The 19643-nt window shown below is 52.5% G+C and overlaps 7 protein-coding genes across 7 annotated transcripts in view; 3 read left to right on the top strand and 4 right to left on the bottom strand.

The window, feature by feature from the left end:
- Positions 1–39: 39 nt before the first annotated feature.
- HNT3 (aprataxin-like protein) lies at positions 40–1156 on the top strand. The gene is made up of 2 exons (XM_018279180.2): positions 40–237; positions 300–1156. Exons 1-2 carry the CDS (start codon positions 129–131, stop codon positions 1043–1045), a joined length of 855 nt encoding a protein of 284 aa, XP_018125796.1. The 5' UTR covers positions 40–128; the 3' UTR covers positions 1046–1156.
- On the bottom strand, positions 1049–3634 carry VE01_09770 (uncharacterized protein). The gene is made up of 2 exons (XM_018279179.2): positions 3208–3634; positions 1049–3152 (listed from the first exon to the last, which is right to left on the bottom strand). Exons 1-2 carry the CDS (start codon positions 3609–3611, stop codon positions 1148–1150), a joined length of 2409 nt encoding a protein of 802 aa, XP_018125791.1. The 5' UTR covers positions 3612–3634; the 3' UTR covers positions 1049–1147.
- Positions 3635–3770: 136 nt separating this feature from the next.
- AGC1 (mitochondrial aspartate-glutamate transporter agc1) lies at positions 3771–6852 on the bottom strand. Its single transcript, XM_018279178.2, has 3 exons — positions 6208–6852; positions 4937–6127; positions 3771–4880 (listed from the first exon to the last, which is right to left on the bottom strand). The coding sequence occupies exons 1-3, from the start codon at positions 6415–6417 to the stop codon at positions 4155–4157; spliced, it is 2127 nt and encodes a 708-aa protein (XP_018125819.1). The 5' UTR covers positions 6418–6852; the 3' UTR covers positions 3771–4154.
- Positions 6853–7774: 922 nt separating this feature from the next.
- VE01_09768 (uncharacterized protein) lies at positions 7775–11151 on the bottom strand. The gene is made up of 4 exons (XM_018279177.2): positions 10816–11151; positions 9483–10631; positions 8775–9314; positions 7775–8720 (listed from the first exon to the last, which is right to left on the bottom strand). The coding sequence occupies exons 1-4, from the start codon at positions 10825–10827 to the stop codon at positions 8394–8396; spliced, it is 2028 nt and encodes a 675-aa protein (XP_018125820.1). The 5' UTR covers positions 10828–11151; the 3' UTR covers positions 7775–8393.
- A 2824-nt stretch (positions 11152–13975) lies between these two features.
- Positions 13976–17215, top strand: VE01_09767 (uncharacterized protein). The gene is made up of 3 exons (XM_018279176.2): positions 13976–14196; positions 14308–15422; positions 15491–17215. Exons 2-3 carry the CDS (start codon positions 14580–14582, stop codon positions 16703–16705), a joined length of 2058 nt encoding a protein of 685 aa, XP_018125821.1. The 5' UTR covers positions 13976–14196; positions 14308–14579; the 3' UTR covers positions 16706–17215.
- A 200-nt stretch (positions 17216–17415) lies between these two features.
- Positions 17416–18694, bottom strand: VE01_09766 (uncharacterized protein). The gene is made up of 4 exons (XM_018279175.2): positions 18375–18694; positions 18121–18234; positions 17936–18049; positions 17416–17876 (listed from the first exon to the last, which is right to left on the bottom strand). The coding sequence occupies exons 1-4, from the start codon at positions 18493–18495 to the stop codon at positions 17545–17547; spliced, it is 681 nt and encodes a 226-aa protein (XP_018125822.1). The 5' UTR covers positions 18496–18694; the 3' UTR covers positions 17416–17544.
- A 259-nt stretch (positions 18695–18953) lies between these two features.
- The window catches only part of VE01_09765 (uncharacterized protein), a 2725-nt gene continuing 2035 nt past the window's right edge, over positions 18954–19643 (top strand). Inside the window, exon 1 of the mRNA XM_018279174.2 lies at positions 18954–19596. Within this exon, the coding sequence (XP_018125823.1) occupies positions 19162–19596 (435 nt within the window). The 5' untranslated portion in view covers positions 18954–19161. The remainder of the gene's footprint in view (positions 19597–19643) is intronic.

Below are 19643 nucleotides of genomic sequence, written 5' to 3'. Positions count from 1 at the left end.
AGTGATTGTTGGACCCTTATTCATAGCACCCCGACTCCAAACTACATATACCCCCCTCCAACAACAGCTCTTAGTTTCACGGCTTCCTGTCCTTTGCTAGGTGCGGCAATTTATATATATAGTTAGTGATGGCTTCACCTACAGAAGAAACACAAGATGCCATCACAGAGGAGGAAATACAAGGCACCATCGTGCCGCCAGCCTCATCCACGTCAATACACCCCAACCGCAACGCATGTAAATATATCCTCCCCCCTCCCTCCCACCCCACCCCCCTAAGCCTCAGCTAACCTCCCCAGTCACCGAGTTAATGCGTCACAAATCCCGCAAAACCACCATCGTCCCCTCCTCCTCCCCCCACGAAAAACCCATCGTCTTCGAAGGCCGCCGCGGTCTAGGCGCCTACACGTACAACCCCGCCGCCTTCCCGCCCTCCGACGTGATATTCTACAACGACACCGCCGTCGCAGTCAATGACCTCTACCCGAAGTCGAGCGTGCACACGCTCCTTCTGCCGCGCTCAGAGCGCAACCTCCTACATCCGGTTGACGCCTTTGAAGATGCCGCGTTCCTGGCTGCTACGGTGGCTGAGTCGGAAAAGCTGCGTAAGCTCGTGGCGAAGGAGTTGCGGCGGCGGTATGGCAAGGTGTCGAAGCTGGACCAAGAGCGTGAGCGCGTTTTGAATGGTGAGGTGGAGTTGGCGGATGGGGAGGAGCTGCCGAAGGGGAGAGATTGGGAGAGCGAGGTTATGATGGGGATCCATGCGCACCCGTCTATGAGCCACCTGCATGTCCATGTGTTGTCCGTGGACAGGTACTCGGAGTGCATGAAGAATAGAGCGCACTACAATAGTTTTACCACCCCCTTCTTTGTACCCCTCGACGCATTTCCCCTGGCGGCAGACGACCCGAGACGAGACCCCTCTGAGGCAGGGTATTTGAGTCAAGACTTGAAGTGTTGGAGGTGCGGCGCGGGATTTGGGAGGAGTTTTGCTAGATTGAATGAGCATCTTGCTGTGGAGTTTGAAGCCTGGAAAAAGATATGAATACTGTTTATAGATACTGACAAGGGCACCTAAGGCCCCTTTAACGAATGATACTAGGTATATATAGAAGGCGTAGAGCTTCTGTTAACAATACAACCATGCTCATAATTCCTCAACAACAATTGGCTTAATAAGACTCCAGTTTACCACCCCGACCTCCCTCTCCGAACTGCTTGGCTTTACCCACGCAGTGTCTGGCAAAAACTCCCCATCCCCTTCAGAGTCAGTCGCCCAGGTCGTATCATCCTTCTCGTCGCCATAATCGGTAGTATTCAAAAGCGTAATCCATTGTCCAGGCGAATCCAAATATCTTGCAACCTTCAGCACCCCACCATTATGAACAGTCTGGTTGCCTCCCCAATATACAGTCCCCGACGTGTCGGTTGGCGTCAAGACCTGTAAAACCTCTGCCTCTCTGGCCCCTTTACCGATCATCCCTTTCAGCTTGACGGCAAACTTCCCCAGTGACGTCGAGTAACCGCCCTCCACATGATTTAGCCACTTCGTCCGATGTGGTCTAATGATGGACGACCGGCCCAGAGGAGCAGTAAATTGGATCCCAAGTATGCTCGTGAGAAGAACCATAGTGGGACCGGTACTCCAACCATGACAGTGACTATTTCGAGCTGGGTGGGTGTATGCGGGGTATCCCACAGAGCCATCAATCCTGTATCCCTCCAGGAGTGTAGAATTCGTCATCCCAGGTCCATCAAGCATGTACCCCCACATCAGCTCCATCAGCTCAACAGCTGTGTCATGGTCTCCAACCGCACAATGCGCCTGCAGCTCAAAGCTGCTCGCAAACGGACTGATTATATTAGGAGCCTCCACGGCCGGGGGACCAAATTTGGTCCACCGCGATTTTAAGCTCTTGCTCACATTGAGACGCCGAGGATCCGACGGGGCAAGCACGCCGGCCAAGAGGAGCCAGGAATTTCCATCCTGAGGAAGAACTTCGTCAGACCCTCCACACCTGCGGTCTTCGCTATTGTCGGCGAAGAGGCCGGCACGGGGACAATCTAGCTTCTCAACACCCGCTCTGATCCTATCACCAGTCTTAGACCAAAGCCCCCCAGGTTGCGCCTCAGACCTGTCGTCACCGAGGAAGCCGGCAAGCTCAATGGATTTCTGCAGGACATCATACAAGATAGCTGTAGCCTCGATATTATGCCCCGACATCCCAGATCTCAGCCAATCCGCAGTGCTAGTTACGTGCATTAAGCCACTGTTGTCCACCTTGGCAATGCTAACATTCAACGCAACCGTATAGTTGTACCAGTGATCTTCAAGCCATCCCAGGTCCCCGGAATACAACACGTAGTTGTACACCCCGAGGAGCGAATGCATGTGGTAAGTGTCGCTAAATTCGTGTATCGTTCCCATAGGCGGCCCCGCATAAGGTAAACTCCCATCACCGTACTGATGCGCAAAAAGAGTGTCGAGGGCGTTACGAACCGACACCATATCGCGCGTGGAGACAGCGATGCCTGGGACTGCTATGGACATGTCGCCTGGCCACACCATGCGATCCCTCTTGGCGCCATCGGTTGTAACGGAAGTACCGTTGCTGATAGTGAAGTTCGAGTACCACGAATCGACGGGAGATTTGTTGCCATCGACAATAGCGTTGTAGTCTATGGATGCGCCTCCTTGTGTGGGGACGATCGTTGAAAGCTGTAACGTGTATGCGCCAGCGTACCAAACGCGATTCAACACATTGGAGGAGCTGGAGAAATAGCCAGTGTATGCGCGCGGGTTTGGGTTCGAGGGAAATGCTGTGCAGTTGACCCAGAGTTCAGTCAAAGATACAGTGGCACCTGGATCCCTCTTTGATGCATCTGTAACTGATTCCCTCGAACTAGTATCCCAAAACCCTTTGTCCTCCTTTGGGTCCAACGGCAGGCGAATAGATAAAAATCTAAACCCCCCACGAATAAACCCAGTCCCAACACAATTCGTGCCGTTCCTCAGCCCAAAGTATAACGGCAGATCGGTAGGCTTATTATTATTCGTCGCATCCCCATCCACAGTCGCATACGTCGGCGACTCCGAGTACGTCAGAGCAAGAAACGTATTATTCACCACAGAAGCAACCTGAAAGCAGACACTTGAAAAAATAATTAGCATCTAACATCCCTCCTCGAACAAACAAAGATTCCTACCGTCCTCCGATATTCTGCGCGAAATCAAATATCACATTTCCACCAGCGCCCAAAGTGCTGCTGCCTAAACCACCTTCCAAAACCGCAGAGGGGTTGACAACATCGCCATTCGAGAGATGTATGGCTTTTGGTCGAATATGAGCTTTATTAGCAGGCGCCTGAATATACCTATCCCACGGCCCCGGAAAGACAGCCTGCGCGGGCAGCTCTTGTACCAGTAATGAGTCCTGCTGCTCCTTCAAAAGCGCCTGCGTCGAAACCACCCCAGCCGTCACCACAGCCCCAGCCACGAATGCCAAAGAGAGTGCGAATCGAAATATCATCGAATTGATAAAAGATGGTAATTTATATTTATAGATCGTGTTGCCGTCTTCAGGTCGTGCGAGGGCGGGCGAGGACGCCATTTTTAACCAATTCGGGAATGGTGGCACTCCACTGACGGACACAAAGCGTGGATCGTCGCTGCCGAAAACTGGGGAAAGTGTCTCGGTGGGTCCCACCAGGTTTCACAGGCATCGACAGGGGTTGCAGGTCACGTTATGCTGTCCGTCCTCCCTCTAAACCTCCTAAACTGAGTCATTTTTTAGGAATTGTTACGGTCCCATGATCAGTGCATATATTCAAAGTGATATTTTTTACAGAGTACGAATAAACAATCCAAATAAAATTCCAAACATGCATCCTGCGCCTCTTTGCTTTCTCTCCTGAGATTCCAACCCCCCTTCCTCATGCAACTATACACTCTAATCTAATCCATCTTCCCTCCCAACCACCGTGCTCGCTCGGCTCTAATCTTGCGTTCTGAAGAAGTCTAATGCAAAAATGCAAACGATATGAAAAGAGATCTAATCCCCCATCTATCCAAACGCACAGACTTTTCCACCCAACCGGCACCATCACCCGTCACACCCATCACACCCCTCTCTCTCTCTCACACACACACACACTCACGCCTTCCCCCCCACTATCATCGGAATACCCCTCCACCCCTTCTCATCCGGCGTCCTCACGCGCCCAAAATCCTCATCCACATCCAAAATGACCTTCAACGCATTCCTACTCCTCAAGAACGTCAACGGCCCCTGCGCCTCCCTCAACCCCCCGGCAGCGGCACTCACAGCGCCCATATGCGGCGCGTGATCCTGCTCACTCCCCGGCATCGGGAGCAGGTTCTGCAGAACCTCGTACATCGCGAGGGTAAACCCGAACTGCGGCGACGAGCGCATGATGCGCGCAGGACCGCCCTTGAAGAATGCCTTGAAGCCCTCTTCCTTGTACACTGTCTTGGCGCAGTGGGTGAGCGAGGTGTAAGCGGTGTCGCCCTTGCGAGCCTCGACTTGGAGACGGGTCTTGATGACGTCGCAGGGGGTGGTGAGGTAGGCGGCTGGCATGCCGGCGATGGCGCCGGCGGTGAGGAGCTGGAGGACGCTGAGTTTCTTGGTGGCGGACTCGCCGAAGTAGTCGCGCTTTAGGTGATTGTAGGTGGGGAAGTAGATGGCGGAGAAGGGAACGTCGCGGAGGAGACAGGCGGAGGCGCCTTTGTAGAGACCCATTAGACCGAGGTTCTTGACGATCCACATGGCGGAGCGGCGGGGGACGCCTTCGAGGGATTTGGCGGCTTCGCCTTGGACTTGGAGACGGATCTTGACGATTTCGAGGGGGTTGGTGAAGACCTGGATATACTCATTAGCCAATGAAGGATTTAGGGGGGTTGTAGGATAATACTCACAACTTGACACGCTCCAGCACTAGCACCCGCCAAAATCTCATGCGGAAGTCTAATCTTCCCATCCTTCGAGAAGTGCGTGCGCACCAAATCGTTAACGGTAAGCTTAATAGCCTTCTCCGGCGCCACCCCAATCAGCTGGGGAATAACACCCGAGTACAGGCCCTTGAAGCCCTCGTTCCTGACAACCTTCTTCGCGCAGTCGAGCGAGTTCTTGTACAGCGCCTGCCCAACTCTCGAGCTACGCTGGTTCTGCATTCGCGTCTTGACCAGATCAATGGGGTACACCATGAACGCACCAAAGGCACCGGCAAGCGAACCCAGTCCGAAGTGGTGCACAGATTCAAGAATCTGGTGAATCACCTTCTGCGAGGTCGTCTTGACAACCGCCGCATTCCTGGCGGCCATATCGCTCACAGCACCCACGAGCGGGCTGCGCCACGAGGGATCAAGCACCTTTGCGAAATCAGACAATCCGAGTCTGCCCGACGGCTCGTCGAGACTCGCGAAGTGGAACAGGATATCCGCCTCCATGGGCGTGAAGAGGGAGAACCTCGTGATCCTCGCCGCCTCATTCAGGAAATCCGTGCGCGTAATCTTCCCATCCGGACTCCTATCCGCCGCATGCCTGATAATCAGCTCCACCAAATCCATCTCCCTAATCATATTCTGGAACGCGCGGACGTTGGCGTACGAGATCTTGCTGCCCGCCGAGATGTTACACAGCGTGCGCAGATTATCGAGGAGATGGTCGGACAACTTATGTTTCGCCGTCCCGACAATGATGCGCTGGAAGTCCTCAGGCTCAATGAATCCATCGCCATCCTTATCGAACAGGTGGAACGCCTGTCTGATCTTCTCGCCCTGCAGCCCGCGCAGCATCTGCGCGAACTGCTCGTACGTCAACTCATGCCTGTTCTTCTTGCCCCCCGAGTATAGCTTCGCCCACTCGCAGTCCCAGTCGAAGGGGATGCTATCAGTGCCCTTGTTCAGCTCACACAGCTTCTTGAACTGGTCGTACTTGACCGTCCCCTCGCGCTCGACATCGAACAGGCGGAAGGCGATGTCGTACTCCGCATCCGGCTTCGCGAGCAGGTTCTCGAACGCGCCGTAGTCTTGTAACGTTATCTGCCCTGCCCCCTTCCTGTCCGCCACGCGGAAGAGTATCGCATATTGTTCACGCTTGATTTTATGCTAGATAATTATGCGTCATTAGCCTCCCAATTCAAACAGCCCGCGACGCGTATCCAGTGGTGGTGGTGGTGCAAACTCACATAATCCTCCTTCTTGGGCGCAATCGCATCGACAAACTCGGACTCGGTCATCACCAGCTCTCCCGCCGCCTCATCGTGATGCGCGTGCTTCAAAAAGGTAGCCTGCGTATGCGCCGACAGCTGCGCCGGCTCTTCCGAGCCCAACAGCGTCTCCTTGACAGTCTCCTTGACCTTGGAGGCCACGGGGACAACATCACGAACAGTCGCCATGATTGCGGATTTCACGTCGTGAAGTGTTCGTGCGAGCAGAGTCTATAATCCCCAAAAGTGTCGGAGGAAGAGGCGACCTCTGAGTCGTAAATCCCGCCACAAAAAGCCCCAGCCTCGCAGAAATTCTAAACCACGGTCTCCGCGCTCTCGAATCAAAACGCAGGGCAATTAAATAGCCTCGTATTTTACACCAATTGCAAAAAAAAAACAGAATCGCTGAAAAAGGGCGTCGGTCGTTGAGGGTAAAAGAATGGATAAGCAGCAAATGCAATCAAAAAGTGCTCCCTGTGCTCTCTCTGTCCCTCTAAATTCCGAGGTCGGCCGCGGTGTAAGTTTAGCCCCAAAGTCAGTCTAACGAGTTCGCCCACGGGGTCTCCATACAAAAAAGTATTTCGCGACCTGTGCTTTCGGCGAGGGTCGCGGTGGGGTGGACCAATCAGAGGAGGGGGGTGTTTTACCTAGGGCCTCGGGCGCGTCGGATGCCGCCACCCTGCGCCAATCTAATGCGGGATAGCGCCACTTGGGAAGGCGCAACCAAGAAACATGCATGGATGGGGGGTAAAAGGGAAAATTGGATTTGTGTGGGGTTTTTTTTGGTTTGCTATGGGGAGGACGTGGCGTGAGGGTAAAAAGGAAAAGGGAAAAAAGCAAATATTATAAGGGATTTATATTAGTTGAACCCGTTAGATTTTTGTGAGTAATATATTTTACGCGTTCCTGCTTCTCTGTACAGGTATAATTGGTATATACTATACTTTCTACTGTAGGGCAGTAGAAAGTACACGTATTCTCTAGTTAAATTACCCCAATCCCGCCATTTGTTCACATGTGCTTTGTTAGAGAATGAGATGACCATGTGACTTGCAAGAAGTAAACACCATACACTAACCCACAGATTATGGGGTATTACAGAGGGCTTTTTCAATCCACTATCAGTCAAATGTTACTCCTCATTATCCCGCACCGCTGCATTCTAACCCTCATCGTCTTTTACGATAGTACTGCACAGTATGTATGTGTATGTGTGTGTACCTCTGACTAAGACGGCTCGGCACCTGGGTTTCCAAGGAGCTACGATACTAAACAGGGATGCGGTTGTTAATGGAATTTGTCGTGCATGACTTGGTGCACGATCCAGGCGTGTAAACCATGACACACTGTACTTTTTGTTACCTGAATAAGAAATCGCAGTGACAGTCTTAGACATCAACTGGTAGTGAAATGGGTGTGTTGAAGACTGCTGTGACATACAGTATACAATCCCTGATGCCAATTAAGACCATTACAAACAGATCACCAAATCAAAATCATAAGATCATCAACTTAAATGGGTCTGAACGGAGGTTTTATTCTATTATACCGCCTATCCACCCTCCAGAGCTCCCTCCTCCCTTTCCCCCATCCGAATGAAAAGAGAGAAGAAGACAAAAGTAACCCGCCAGAGCGCCAGCCCATAACAAACATGGAAGAAGAGGCAAAAAACCCCCCCTCGGAAACAAGCCACACCACCAGCCAGAAGAAGCCAACAGTAGTCCATCCCAGTGTTTTTTTAATTAAGAAAAAGAGGTTCCAGTTCAAATGCAAAGGAGAATCATGTCTCGTGGTATCGTGTCGTAAACGCCGGCCCGATCTCTGACAGCAAACGCCATGGGAAAAGTAAAAAAAAGCGCGCGGTGTATGCGAATTGTTGTTGTCGAGACCCGTAGTGGTCTTCCGACAACCAGGGAGAGAGTCGTAATGGTTTTCGAATAGTAAGGAAATTATGTACTCCGTGTAGTGGTAGTATGTTCTAATGGCGTGTGAGAGCGATGTTTAGTTTTGATGACGGGTGATAAGACGCAGACGCGGGCGAGGCGAAGATGCCGTAATTGGTAATAGGACATCGATGCCTGCCGTACCTGGCGAATAATGAAAAATTATACAAATACGTAGAGTAATGTACGGATTGTGCTCGAACATTGATGCGGCCGCTGAATCTAGCCCTTGACCTGAACCATGTTGTTGTTGTTGTTGTTGTAGATGCCGTGGGGAGACGAGTATGAGTCGTATGGCATGAAGCCATCCGAGTCGCCAATCATTCCGCGGGAGGGAAGAGAGTAGTCTGGGAGAGCGAGAGGGAGCTTGAAGCCCGATGCGATGGTGGTCTTCACATACTCGGAGGCACGCTTGTATCGACGATCAGAATACTTGTCGAAGACGGCGGCGTGGTGCTTCTCAGGGTTGCGGCAGCACTCCAGCATGAGAGACACGAGAGGTCTAAGCTGCGTCCAGGTGTAGCCGGAGTAGTGCACGTGTGCAGGAGTCTAATAAAATTAGTATGCATGCACAGAATGTTGTTAGTTTAGGCCTAGACTTACCCAGTCACCCTTCTTCAGCATCATGCGAGAGATGCACTGCGCACCAGCAGCAACAAAGCTGGGAGGAGTTCCAACAAATCTCTCATCCATGATAGCCACCTCAAGGAAATATTTAGCCAGAGTGCGGGTCTCAAGATCGTAATCATCAGCCTTGCTGATGCGGCGGAGGAAGCTCATTGGTCCCGGCCATCCGAGTTCGAAGTCGAGCATACCAAGCATGAAGCGCTCGGCCTTGAGGATCTCATCCACAGAGTATCCATCGTCAACCATGTAGACGATCTCGCTCACCGAAGGGCAGTTGATCTCCTCATACTTGGCGGCAACAAAGATGGCAGTGGCGCCAACCAGCTGAAGCTTTCCAAGAGACACAATCTTGTGAGACAAGAAGCGATCAATGTAGTTGACACAAAGGAACAGGGTCTCGGGAAGGAGCGAGAAGCGATGGTGAACTTGAATGAGCCAGTCCATGAGAACAGAGCGCATGGACCACTGAATCTCAGCTTGGTTGTCCATGTAGTGTGGGTTTGGGGCCAGCTTGATCTAAAATTGTGGTTGGTTAGTATAGGTTCATCATGTGCTATAGTAAACAAATAAACAGGGGGTGTTGCGGCGTCAACCGTGACGTGTACGAGGGCCGGGCCGGGGGTCGCGTCAACATCAGCTCCTCGACAAATGAAAATCACAACAAATAAAAAATTCAGCACTAACCTCGAGTTCTCTCATGTACCCAAAAATCTCATCTCCGTACTCGGCAACCATGCTGGTATCCCACATGTCATCTTCAATCTCCTCACGAGTTCTTGAGCCCTCAACGATCATCTTGGCGGCCTCAAGCTCTCTCTCAACCTTGCTGTTGAGCTTTGGAATCATGACTGTAGTAGCTCCGCCGGTAGTGTTGTCGCCACGAGATCTGTAAGAGTGGGCGGTGGTGTAACCTTGCTCATCGTAAACCTCCTCCTCTTCCTCCCAATACTCCTCGGGCTCGGAAGGAAGCGCTGGAAGCAGGCGCTCTTCTGGAACATACTCGTCGGTAGTAGGAACAGCAATTTCAGTAGCAATCGGGTCGGCCTTGACCAGCGACTGGACAGGGGCATCATAGGACTGGTAGTCGTAGCTATTATCTGCAACAGATGGCAGCTTTGGCTCCTCTGCGACTGGAGCATCCTTGAAGCTAATGCTCGAAGACGAGGGGATGGAGTCGCTGAGAACGGTTGGCAATACATTGTACATGTACTTGCTCTGCGTCCGACGAAGGACAGGCTGGTCGAGCTTCAACTGCGGTTGGCTCTTGTGGTGGCGTGGTCCAAGTGTCTGGTGAACTGGTGGGATTGGAGCTGAAGCGATTGGGACATTTTGTTGTTTTGCAGGCTCTGCTGCCTGTTGGGGCTTTACAGAATTCTCATCTTTGTAGATAGCTGTGATGCGCTTTGAGGATGCTCGTGGCCTCACGACCTGGGTTGGGATGACCGAAGGGACAGCAGAAATTTTGTTTGTTGTGGTTGGAAGAGCCGACTGGTTGGCTCTGTTGAGCCCCAAAATGGTGTTCTTGACAGTCGCAGTGAGTGGGCGTTGGGCAGGACGGCTGAGTGCGTTTTCTTTCTCCAGCACTTGGAGCTTGACATACTCAGTGCCATTGCCTTTGGCAGAAACAACAAGATCGTCCTTTGCGTGATTGAGAGCACGAGAGGTATTGCTCACATCACCAAAGGCAGCACGTTTAGCAACAGCATTCAGGCCAGTAGCAGCAGACATGGTGTGATACAATGCTCCAGTCGACTTGTGGCGTTGGTGCAATTGTTTCGATACAGGAGCTGCGTTCTCGTCGTTGTGGATGTGGGAGAGACCCCGACGATGCGGCTGTTGGAGAAAAGTTGTTAGCAAGAGAGATCGATAGATGGTGTTGCCAAATATATATTGTGCCAGGTATGAGTGAAGAGTCAGAGGCGTGTCAAGTTTCGTTGGCAATTGGGAAGGTATGTCGATGTTGTTGTGGTTGATGAGTTCGGATCAAAACAATAACAAGAATGAAAACAAATCTTACCTTCGCGTCCATGACTGCAAAATTCCCGCTCGGAATTGATATTGTTAGGCGTATAAACAACGATTGAGGGAGAGTGCAAAGAGGCGTCGAGAAATTGGTGTTTGTCGCGTCAAAGGTCGACTTAAAGCTTGTTGATCATCGAACTCCTTTTCGTAGCAGACAACGAAAGGAGGATGTCAATTAGGCGTGTGTGTATGGCCTGGCGATTGGGAAAGGAAGAAGAAAAGAAGATTATGTTGATGAATGACAGGAACCAAGCCAAGTCCCTACGGATACCTGATTGATGTTGATGTTATTCAAGACATTGGTTTTGTTGTGGAGCTGGATTAAGATGATCGAATCTCCCAAAGGGGATGAAGCTCGGTCCCCAGATTTGGGTGGTGTTTACTATGTTTACTTTCGGCTACTTTGGGATAAGCGTTGCCGTGGGGAAAGTTAGGCGCGTCCCACAACTAAACAATATTTTTCGGGGAATTCTCATAATCAATCGGCACAACTCGATATGGGGGAAAATTAATTTGCAAATGGTGAATTATTATTTACAGTATTTATTAAACCGATTTTCTGGCTTCTATAATTGCATATTGCGTCGTGGTTGGGATTTAACGCCGGCATAGTGGGGATGACGTATATCGCGTCCGGAAGGGACAACGGGACGCGCCGTCACGTGATGCAATTAATGGCACATCGTCATGGGAGATGATGCGACAGTACCCGTGTGCCGCTCAAAAGCTTGGAGAGAGACTGGGCATAGGAGCCAGCGTTTACAAGAATTATGTGCAGATTAGACATTCTAGATCACCCAGGGCGACGGTCGTCATATTGTAGCCTTTCAAACAGCAGTTTTGCTCGGAGATGACGCCAGGAAGGGCAATCCACCAGCTTAAATTACTTGTATCATTCTTCAGCTATGCACCGTTTCCCCCTTCGAACGGCGCGAGTATCCATATTAATTGGATGCGCCCCGATGGATGGAACCACAGCCAATCGTCGCGATGGCAGCGCGACAGAGAATTACCAATGACTTGTGTTTGTAGCCGCCGGGGCAGGGGCAGCAGACTCTTTTAGTTTTCTTTCGCAGGCCTCGCCGACACATCATCAGCACTCGGGCCAGAAACGGGGTCGGCAATCGGGAAACGGGAAGCGCCCCCATCCACTCGCGTCGTCGCTGGGGCGGAGATCTGTAGCGGGCCACGGGCAAAGTAAAGTAGAGCCAAGGGGGGTAAGTAAGTGCTAGGCGTTGTTGTTTGTTTGCTTTCGCGAAAAGGGAGGACCATTGCTTTTTTTCTTTTCTTTTCTTTTCGACAAGCGCAAAATGGGGAATGGTGCGGTTTCTGTCTCTGTTTCGAGTCGCACACCAACAGCGCAAGCACAGGGCCTTAGTGTGGCGGTCCAGTTCTGCCCCTAGGCGCCACCGTCCCACCCCAGGCCGCCTTACGTAGTGACCCAGGGGTCGGGAGTTCACCACAGAGGGACCACAGAGGGGAGGATGAGAGGCAGAGGAGGGACAACTAAACTAACGGCGTATAACTATATACTGTAATTGTAATAGTTGACCACTCAAGCATACCGACAACGAGAAAAGTGATGCGACTGTTTATGTGGGCTTGGGGGTTAATGAGGGGCATTTTCTTGGAGATGGACGGGATGAATGGATGGACGTGGTCCATTGGGAGAATTGGCGGGGCCCTGGAAACGGCGGCCGTCAGATGATACGGCATGGACCAGCGGCACCGGCAACGACGAACGATGGAAGGAGGGGAAAGAAGGGATGGATATGGGATGGGATGGGAAGGGGGGCCATTTATTCCGTCTAGAAGAAGCAAGGGGAAGGTTTTAACTTTGGACCAAGTTCGGAAGGAAGAGAGAGCAAGTGAAGATACGGATGGCTATGGTATGGTATGGTTATGGTAATGGTAATGATATGTACAGTATATGCGGTGTATACAAGACGGTGTATAGTTCCAATAGTTCAATAGTTCAATAGTTCCGTGTCTATCCTGACCTGTTTTCTTGTCTTGCTTTGCACCCACCACCACTACATCCCACCACTACTACTATTATTGACCATTGATTGACCATTAACCATCGATTAACCAATCTATTCTCCTCGATTCCCACCCACTCCCCAGCTACTCTACTAGACACAACCCATGCGCACACATACGACCATACCATACCATACCATACCATACCATACCATACGCACCCGCATACCCACACCCACACGTAATCCTGCTCACACTCACACAACTCATACACACACCCACACTCACTCACTTACTCACTTACTCCACCCCACCCGCGCACCCGCGCATCCTATCTATTGTCTGTGTGTGTGTACAGTGTATAGGTATATCTCTCTGTGTGCGTGCGTGTGTTCGTGTGTGTGTCAAATCCATGCTTCGCGGCGTGGCGCATGGCATCATTGGCTGGTCCACATGCCACCTCAGCCCATCATCTTTGCGCCTGCTGCGGCGTGAACAAGGTACTCGTAAAAACAAGCTGGTTAAGATCTGCTGCTAGAATTGCTGAGTCTGATGGTCAGTCAGTCAGTCCATTGTCTGTTCCTACAAGTAGTAATCATAAGGTAAGTAAGCAGGCACAACTTAGACGCTCTGGAAGGGAAGGGGCCCAGTTCCCGTGGCTGGACTGCCAGTGATGCAAGCATGCGCGCGCGGATGGAGCGGAATAGAGCCTGGCTCCCTCTCGCTCTCTCTCTGTCTGACAATTGCGCCCGTCCGATGCGCCGTCCATCACTGCGATGTTGATCACTGGGGGTTCTCACTATGAAGCTGCCCTTGCTCTTGCTGGAGCCCGTAGTTATATACAGTATGAGGGGCATATATATCCCTATTGCTGGCTGTGACTGCAGGACCAACAAATCTGCCCCTATTGCCGTCCTGTACACTTATCAATATTCATCTCAAGAACGTGAAAGACGTAACCTTCCTCGCACTGTGATCTGCCGTATCGTGCTACTCGAGATGGTTGTGATAGACAGTACTTCCTTGCCCATGGTCCGTCTGCTCGTATGCGCCGTACATACCAGACGGTCAGTCAGTCTCTCTGTGTTGGGAAATCAACTGTATGGGAAACCCACCATGTAAAATACTGTAAACAGAATCCAAGAACCGTAAATTAAAATGATTAATTATACATAGCCGCCAACAATATTCCACTCTAAATTCAAATTTATTGGCGCAGACGCTCCCAAACCAGCGTGCACAAATCGCTGCTATGTGGATGGATGGTCTCTGAGACGAGCGAGCGAGACACAATGGATCCTCGCCTGTGTGCCTGACAGCTTCTCCTCTTCAACACCACCACACACCGACGCCAACTCGCCCTCAACAACCAAAAACGACAATCCAGCAAAAGGTATGTTTCTGAATCCCATCGCTTTTGCAGTCCAGACGCATTCGAGTCTATCACAATCCTCTCCATCCCTTTCCTGCCAATCCCGTTACTGACGCTTCATCTTCCCTCCAGAACGAAATCCCCGACCCATACGCCTTCGACCCGATGCTTCGATAGGAACCACAACCAAACCTTTGGAGTCTATCTATAAGTTATATCCCTCCAGGAGGTTACGCGATCGAGAAATCGGCTGCATTTCCCCCCCAGAGCCCGAGGTTCTTCTCAACGCTCTTTCTTTCCTCGTCGCAGTGGGTTGTCCGGCCGGTGACGGACCTGCAAGAGCACAGTGTCTCCCAGCGACTTTCCACATCCCGAATTCCCAACAACCCTATACACCCGGCACGATGACTGCCCACGATGCAGCCGGTGATGCAAGATTGATCACGCCTCCCAGCGTACATGGTGATGCTCAGTATAGCGCAGCCGTGCAGCACAATTCGATGCAGTCGCCAGTCCCCAATCCGACCCCGAAGAGCGTCGCATTCGAACTTCTCGTCCCGGAGAGGCCGCAATACCGTGCGCGCCTACCAATGCGAGTCCAAATATACCCTCACGATACTACAGACTCGATTATAACGACGGTCAAAAACTTCTATGGCCTATACAACGGGTCGGGCGGCCCGACGGGCATCATTTTTGAAGACGAGCGAGGCAATACCCTCATTGCGCGCTACGAGAACCTTCGAGACAACATGAACGTCTACGTTCGTGTCATTGAGGCATCCCCCCCTCATGTCTCTCCTACATACGGGCCGATGTCATATCACTCTGTCTCCCCCACCACGGGCGAACAGGGCCACTACAATGGCAACAGCCACCACATGCCTCCACCGCAGCCAGCCCAAGCTCTAAGCTACGGCCAGCCTGCTCCTCGACCAGACTCGAGGGCATCACGCAAACGAAGCGTCTCCCCGAACTCTGGTCGCGGCCGTCGCAGTGCGTCGGCAAGCGCCAATCCTCCCAACAAGAAGGCGAGGTCCCAGTCGGGGTACAAGAGTCGAAACTCCAGTGCGCACGGCAGCTTTGCAGATATCTATAGCGATGGAGTCAACGGCTATAGTAGCGGCGATGGTGCTCCTTGCTCTGTATCCAGCAAGACCAAGAGTGAGCACCTTGGAAACACGGAAATCAGCCTCGATAATATCGTCGAGGGCGGCAGGCGCAAGCGCGCCAAGTTTGAGAGCTCTGTAAGTTCATCCATGCCTCCACGCAAGCCCCTTCATCTATCAAATGGAATCTAATTTATATTATGTAGGAGCTCCCACTATTTGCTCCTCCCCAGATGCCTGCGGCTACATCGAACTCCTCCGTGTCGCCTGCCAGGCGCATGGAAAACCAACGGGCATCTCTGCCATTCACACGACCAGCACACCACGCATTCGCACACCCACAAGTCTTGCAGTCTCCACAAAGCTATAACGGCGGCTTCGCGCAGCCTGGGATGTACACGACACCCAACAATGATGGGCGACGCACCCGAGGTGGCCCTACATACCCACCCTCGCGAGGGTCTACCAACATCACGCCCAACGGCAACAGCTCGGGCATACTCCCAACACCCGATCCCACGATCGGCAGCTGCATGTCTGAAGAAGACAAAGACGTAGCTCTTCAGCTCATGAGACTCGGCGATATGTCGAACAACTCCCACGGCCGAACCTCCGCGTCAACACTCGACGACACCTTCAGCGGCCACGCCGACGCCGCATCCTCCACCGGAGCCACCAGTGAGTCCGAGAGCGAGAGCGAAAACGAGCTCCCCCCAGCTCGCCGCCAGAAGCTCGAACACAGCCCCATCCTGCCACCCGGCGCCGTCAAGCGATTCGGCAAGCACATGGACGACAACCTGCCCAGCCAAGACAGCGAGATGAGCGAGGACTACGACGACGGCCGCGACGCAACCTTCAAGCCAGAAGTCTACGACGACATCCCCAACAACTTCAGTCTCGCCTTTGGCGACAAAGCCCGCGCCCGCTCCCAGGGCCCTAGCAAGCCTCGCGCCAAGTCCGCAAAGCCCAGCAAGACTACTCAGCGCCCTGGCGGCGCCAACGCGACGAAGGTGAAGGTCGCCAAAGCAGCCTCCGTCGTGGGCCGCCAGCCCATGTCCCCCGCCTCCACCGCGGCCCACTCGCGCAAGACCTCTGTCACGTCCGCCATCAACTTCCAGCACCAGCTAGGCGAGGATGAGGAGGACTTATCCTCCAAACCCCGCTGCCAGCGCTGCCGCAAGAGTAAGAAGGGGTGTGATCGCCAGCGCCCGTGCCAGCGCTGCAAGGACGCTGGGTTGAGCGCTGATCAGTGCATTAGCGAGGATGAGGGGAATGGCCGGAAGGGGCGCTATGGACGCCATATGGGCGTCAAGGTGAAGAAGGATGAGATGGAGGCCGCGGCGGCGAATGGGGGTTACCCGCTGGAAATGGCGATGAACACCGTGGGGGGGGTTGATAAGAATAAGAAGAGGAAGAGATAGGCGTGTGTTTCTTGCTCGGTCGATCGATCGATCGATCGAGCATCTCGGTGCCGCCCTCTCAAGTATAAGCTTTTATCGACACTACACCACTACGCTCACACAGCAGCAGCTACTACTATCTGCTCCATTTACGCGAGCTCTTTTATTACTACTTTTTGTTTTCCTTTGCTGTTTGATTGTACTGGTACCAGGCAGGCGTTAAGGACAACACATATCGGGGCTCGGTAGCCCATAGACACTCATTTTTTTTGTTTTTCAAAAAACACTCTTAACACACTTTTTAACGACCGGATGAAAACTACTACACCTTTTTCCTTGTGCTGCTGCTGTGCTGTTGTTTATTACTCTTTTAGTCTTTCTGTTATATCATTTGCAGGTTGGGATCTGAGGCGTGGGATTTGTATCTTGGTCGCTCAATGGGTGTGTGTGGGTGGTTGGTACTGGGGTTGATGGGGGTGGGTAACTCTTGAGGGGTGATGGGGGTGGGTAACTCTATTTTTTGGGACAGGGCAAGATCGTTCATTGTTTACAAGGATCGGGGTTGGGAAGGGGGGGGGTTGGATGGGAGGATGGTTTTTTATGGGCTTTTTTGTTATTGGTTTTGCTGTTGTTGTTGTTGAATTGGGACTTTGAGAGATTATATGTCGGTTTCCCGTTCCGAGAAAAAATAAGTGTTTCTATAGCCAAATTCGGAGTATAATTATCCTGATATGATGGTTTTTTTTGTCTGTCTACTATGATCTACTATGATACAACTCTGTACTATGATACAATCTCCTTCGCGCCCCTTTCCATCTAGTAATATCATACCCCCCCCCCCTCACAGACACATCATCCGCTTACTTCTTCCCTTCTATCTCTACCTTCGCACTCACAGCCGCCGTCTTCGCATCAGCAGCCCCCCTCTTAACAGCCTCAATACTCTCATCCACCAACGCAATCTCCGCATCAAGCCTCAACAACCTCTCCTCCAATATCCGTTCATACTCCTCATCCGACAACGCCTTCACAGGACTCCACCTCGAATTCAACCACCCTCCCTTTCCCTCCTCCTTACCCCCATCGCCGACTTTCCGCCCCTCGCGCGCGTCGGCGTAGTTATATGCCGCCTGCCCGAGGGCGCCGAAGGTGGCGAAAATTAGGGAGCCGGGGAGGACGTTCTTTCTGCTTCCTATACATATATTAGACGTGGTTTCAATGGCAAGTCAAATTGAGGGGGGGGAGAGTTACGCAAGAGCCCGCCAATCCCGCCGCTGACGCCGCCGGCTATGGCGCTGGCGGAGATTTTGCGTGCGGATTCCCCGGTTTCGGCACGGAGTTCGTGGAGGAGTAGTGTTCGTGTTGCTGGGGGGGGTGTTAGAAGAGGGTACTTTCAAAAGAGGGGGGAAGGGGGGGAAAGGATGGGGGGGGCTTACCCCAGAATGTTGAGCCTAGGGTGAACCATTGGAGGCCTGATGCTATGGCGAATAGGGTGGGTGTTGTTGAGCGCAGGACGCCGCTGACGGCGCCGAAGAGGAGGCCGGATACGCCTGGGGTGGGTGTTAGTTGGGGTGTCTGGATATTGTTCGTCGAGGGTTGGTGGAGACACGTGACGAGGTGTAGGGGAAGTAGACAGGCGGAGGAACGACCATGTCTGGGAATGAATCAATTGAAAGGGTGGTGAACGAACCGGTTAAACTGCCAACTTGCAAAGCTGGAGACACAACGTCCATGAAGTCTAGTGGTGGGAGGGCAGCTTGAGGAGAGGAGGACGGCGGCTGTCCCTCGCGCTTCGATCCATCGTCAACCATTCTTAAAAAATAGGGACAGTTGCTCTATCACAGCTGTCCGTTGTATGGTTACCGCCTAGTACCTAGGAGGGTACTGTATATCTCATCTCTCGGGGTCAAGGGATACGGAGCGCTGGTTGATATAAAGCTCTCTGGCTGTGTCTAGATTTGGCAGGGTAAATCACGTGAGAGCGCGCTAATTTGTGTGGAGGTACAGTTATTTTCTGTATTGTACTGAATGATAGGGTATCACAGCAGTGTATTGTGGTAAGACATATGTATTACGACTGAATATAGAAGGATATATAGAGCAATAAATAATATTATATTTATTACATCTTTCCAGCTTTGTGCTCACATATTACCGTCAGCGACTGAACCGCTAGAGAGTACCTCCCTCCATATCGCTAATCCCGCTATTTCCGCCCAATTCCGCCCATTCCTGCCCCGCGCTTGCCAATACATGTTGTCGCAAATTCCCCAATTCGGCCAAGCCTCCCTCCCATGCGCCGCTAACCCCATCCATCCTAGTCGCACACCACCCCTGTTCAAAAAGTTCACAGCATCGATTGTACCCCACCACGCTCACAGCACCCATTGACTATCATCAAACCTCTCATGGCGTGAACCATTACCTCCTCCTCAACCACGAAATATACCCCAATCCCATAATCCGGATACACAACCATGCCGCCTGAAGAAGCTCCCACCACCACTCGTGGCAGGGGTCGCGGTCGCGGAAGAGGAAGAGGACGAGGTCGCGGCGCGGGAGTCACGCCCGCGAGCGTAGACGCCGCGCATGGCGTACCAGCAACACCGGATGTTGAAATGGCGTCACCGAACACGTCGCCTGCGTCACCACCGACCGAGACACCTGCCTCCACGCCCATTACGACCTCCGGGGCTGCAGGTGGTGGTGGATCCACAGCGCCTGTAGCGCCGATGGGCGGCACGACGACGACAGCGCGGCCGGCGGTGCAGAGGCTCGAGAGTCTGAGGGGACGGGGCGCGAGGGGCGCGAATGCTGCGCCGAGGGCGGCGTCGAAGTTTATACCGCGTGCTGGGCGACGGACGGCGGAGGAGAGGGAACAGGCCGCTAGGGAGGAGGCGGAGAGGTTGAGGGTTAGTGCGAAGCTTGAGGGGGGGGAGAGGGGGAGGGGGAGGGGAAG

The sequence above is a fragment of the Pseudogymnoascus verrucosus genome (assembly GCF_001662655.1).
Source record: "Pseudogymnoascus verrucosus strain UAMH 10579 unplaced genomic scaffold scaffold_69, whole genome shotgun sequence".
Taxonomy (NCBI): Eukaryota; Fungi; Ascomycota; class Leotiomycetes; order Thelebolales; family Thelebolaceae; genus Pseudogymnoascus; species Pseudogymnoascus verrucosus.
This window is presented reverse-complemented; position numbering and strand designations above follow the sequence as displayed.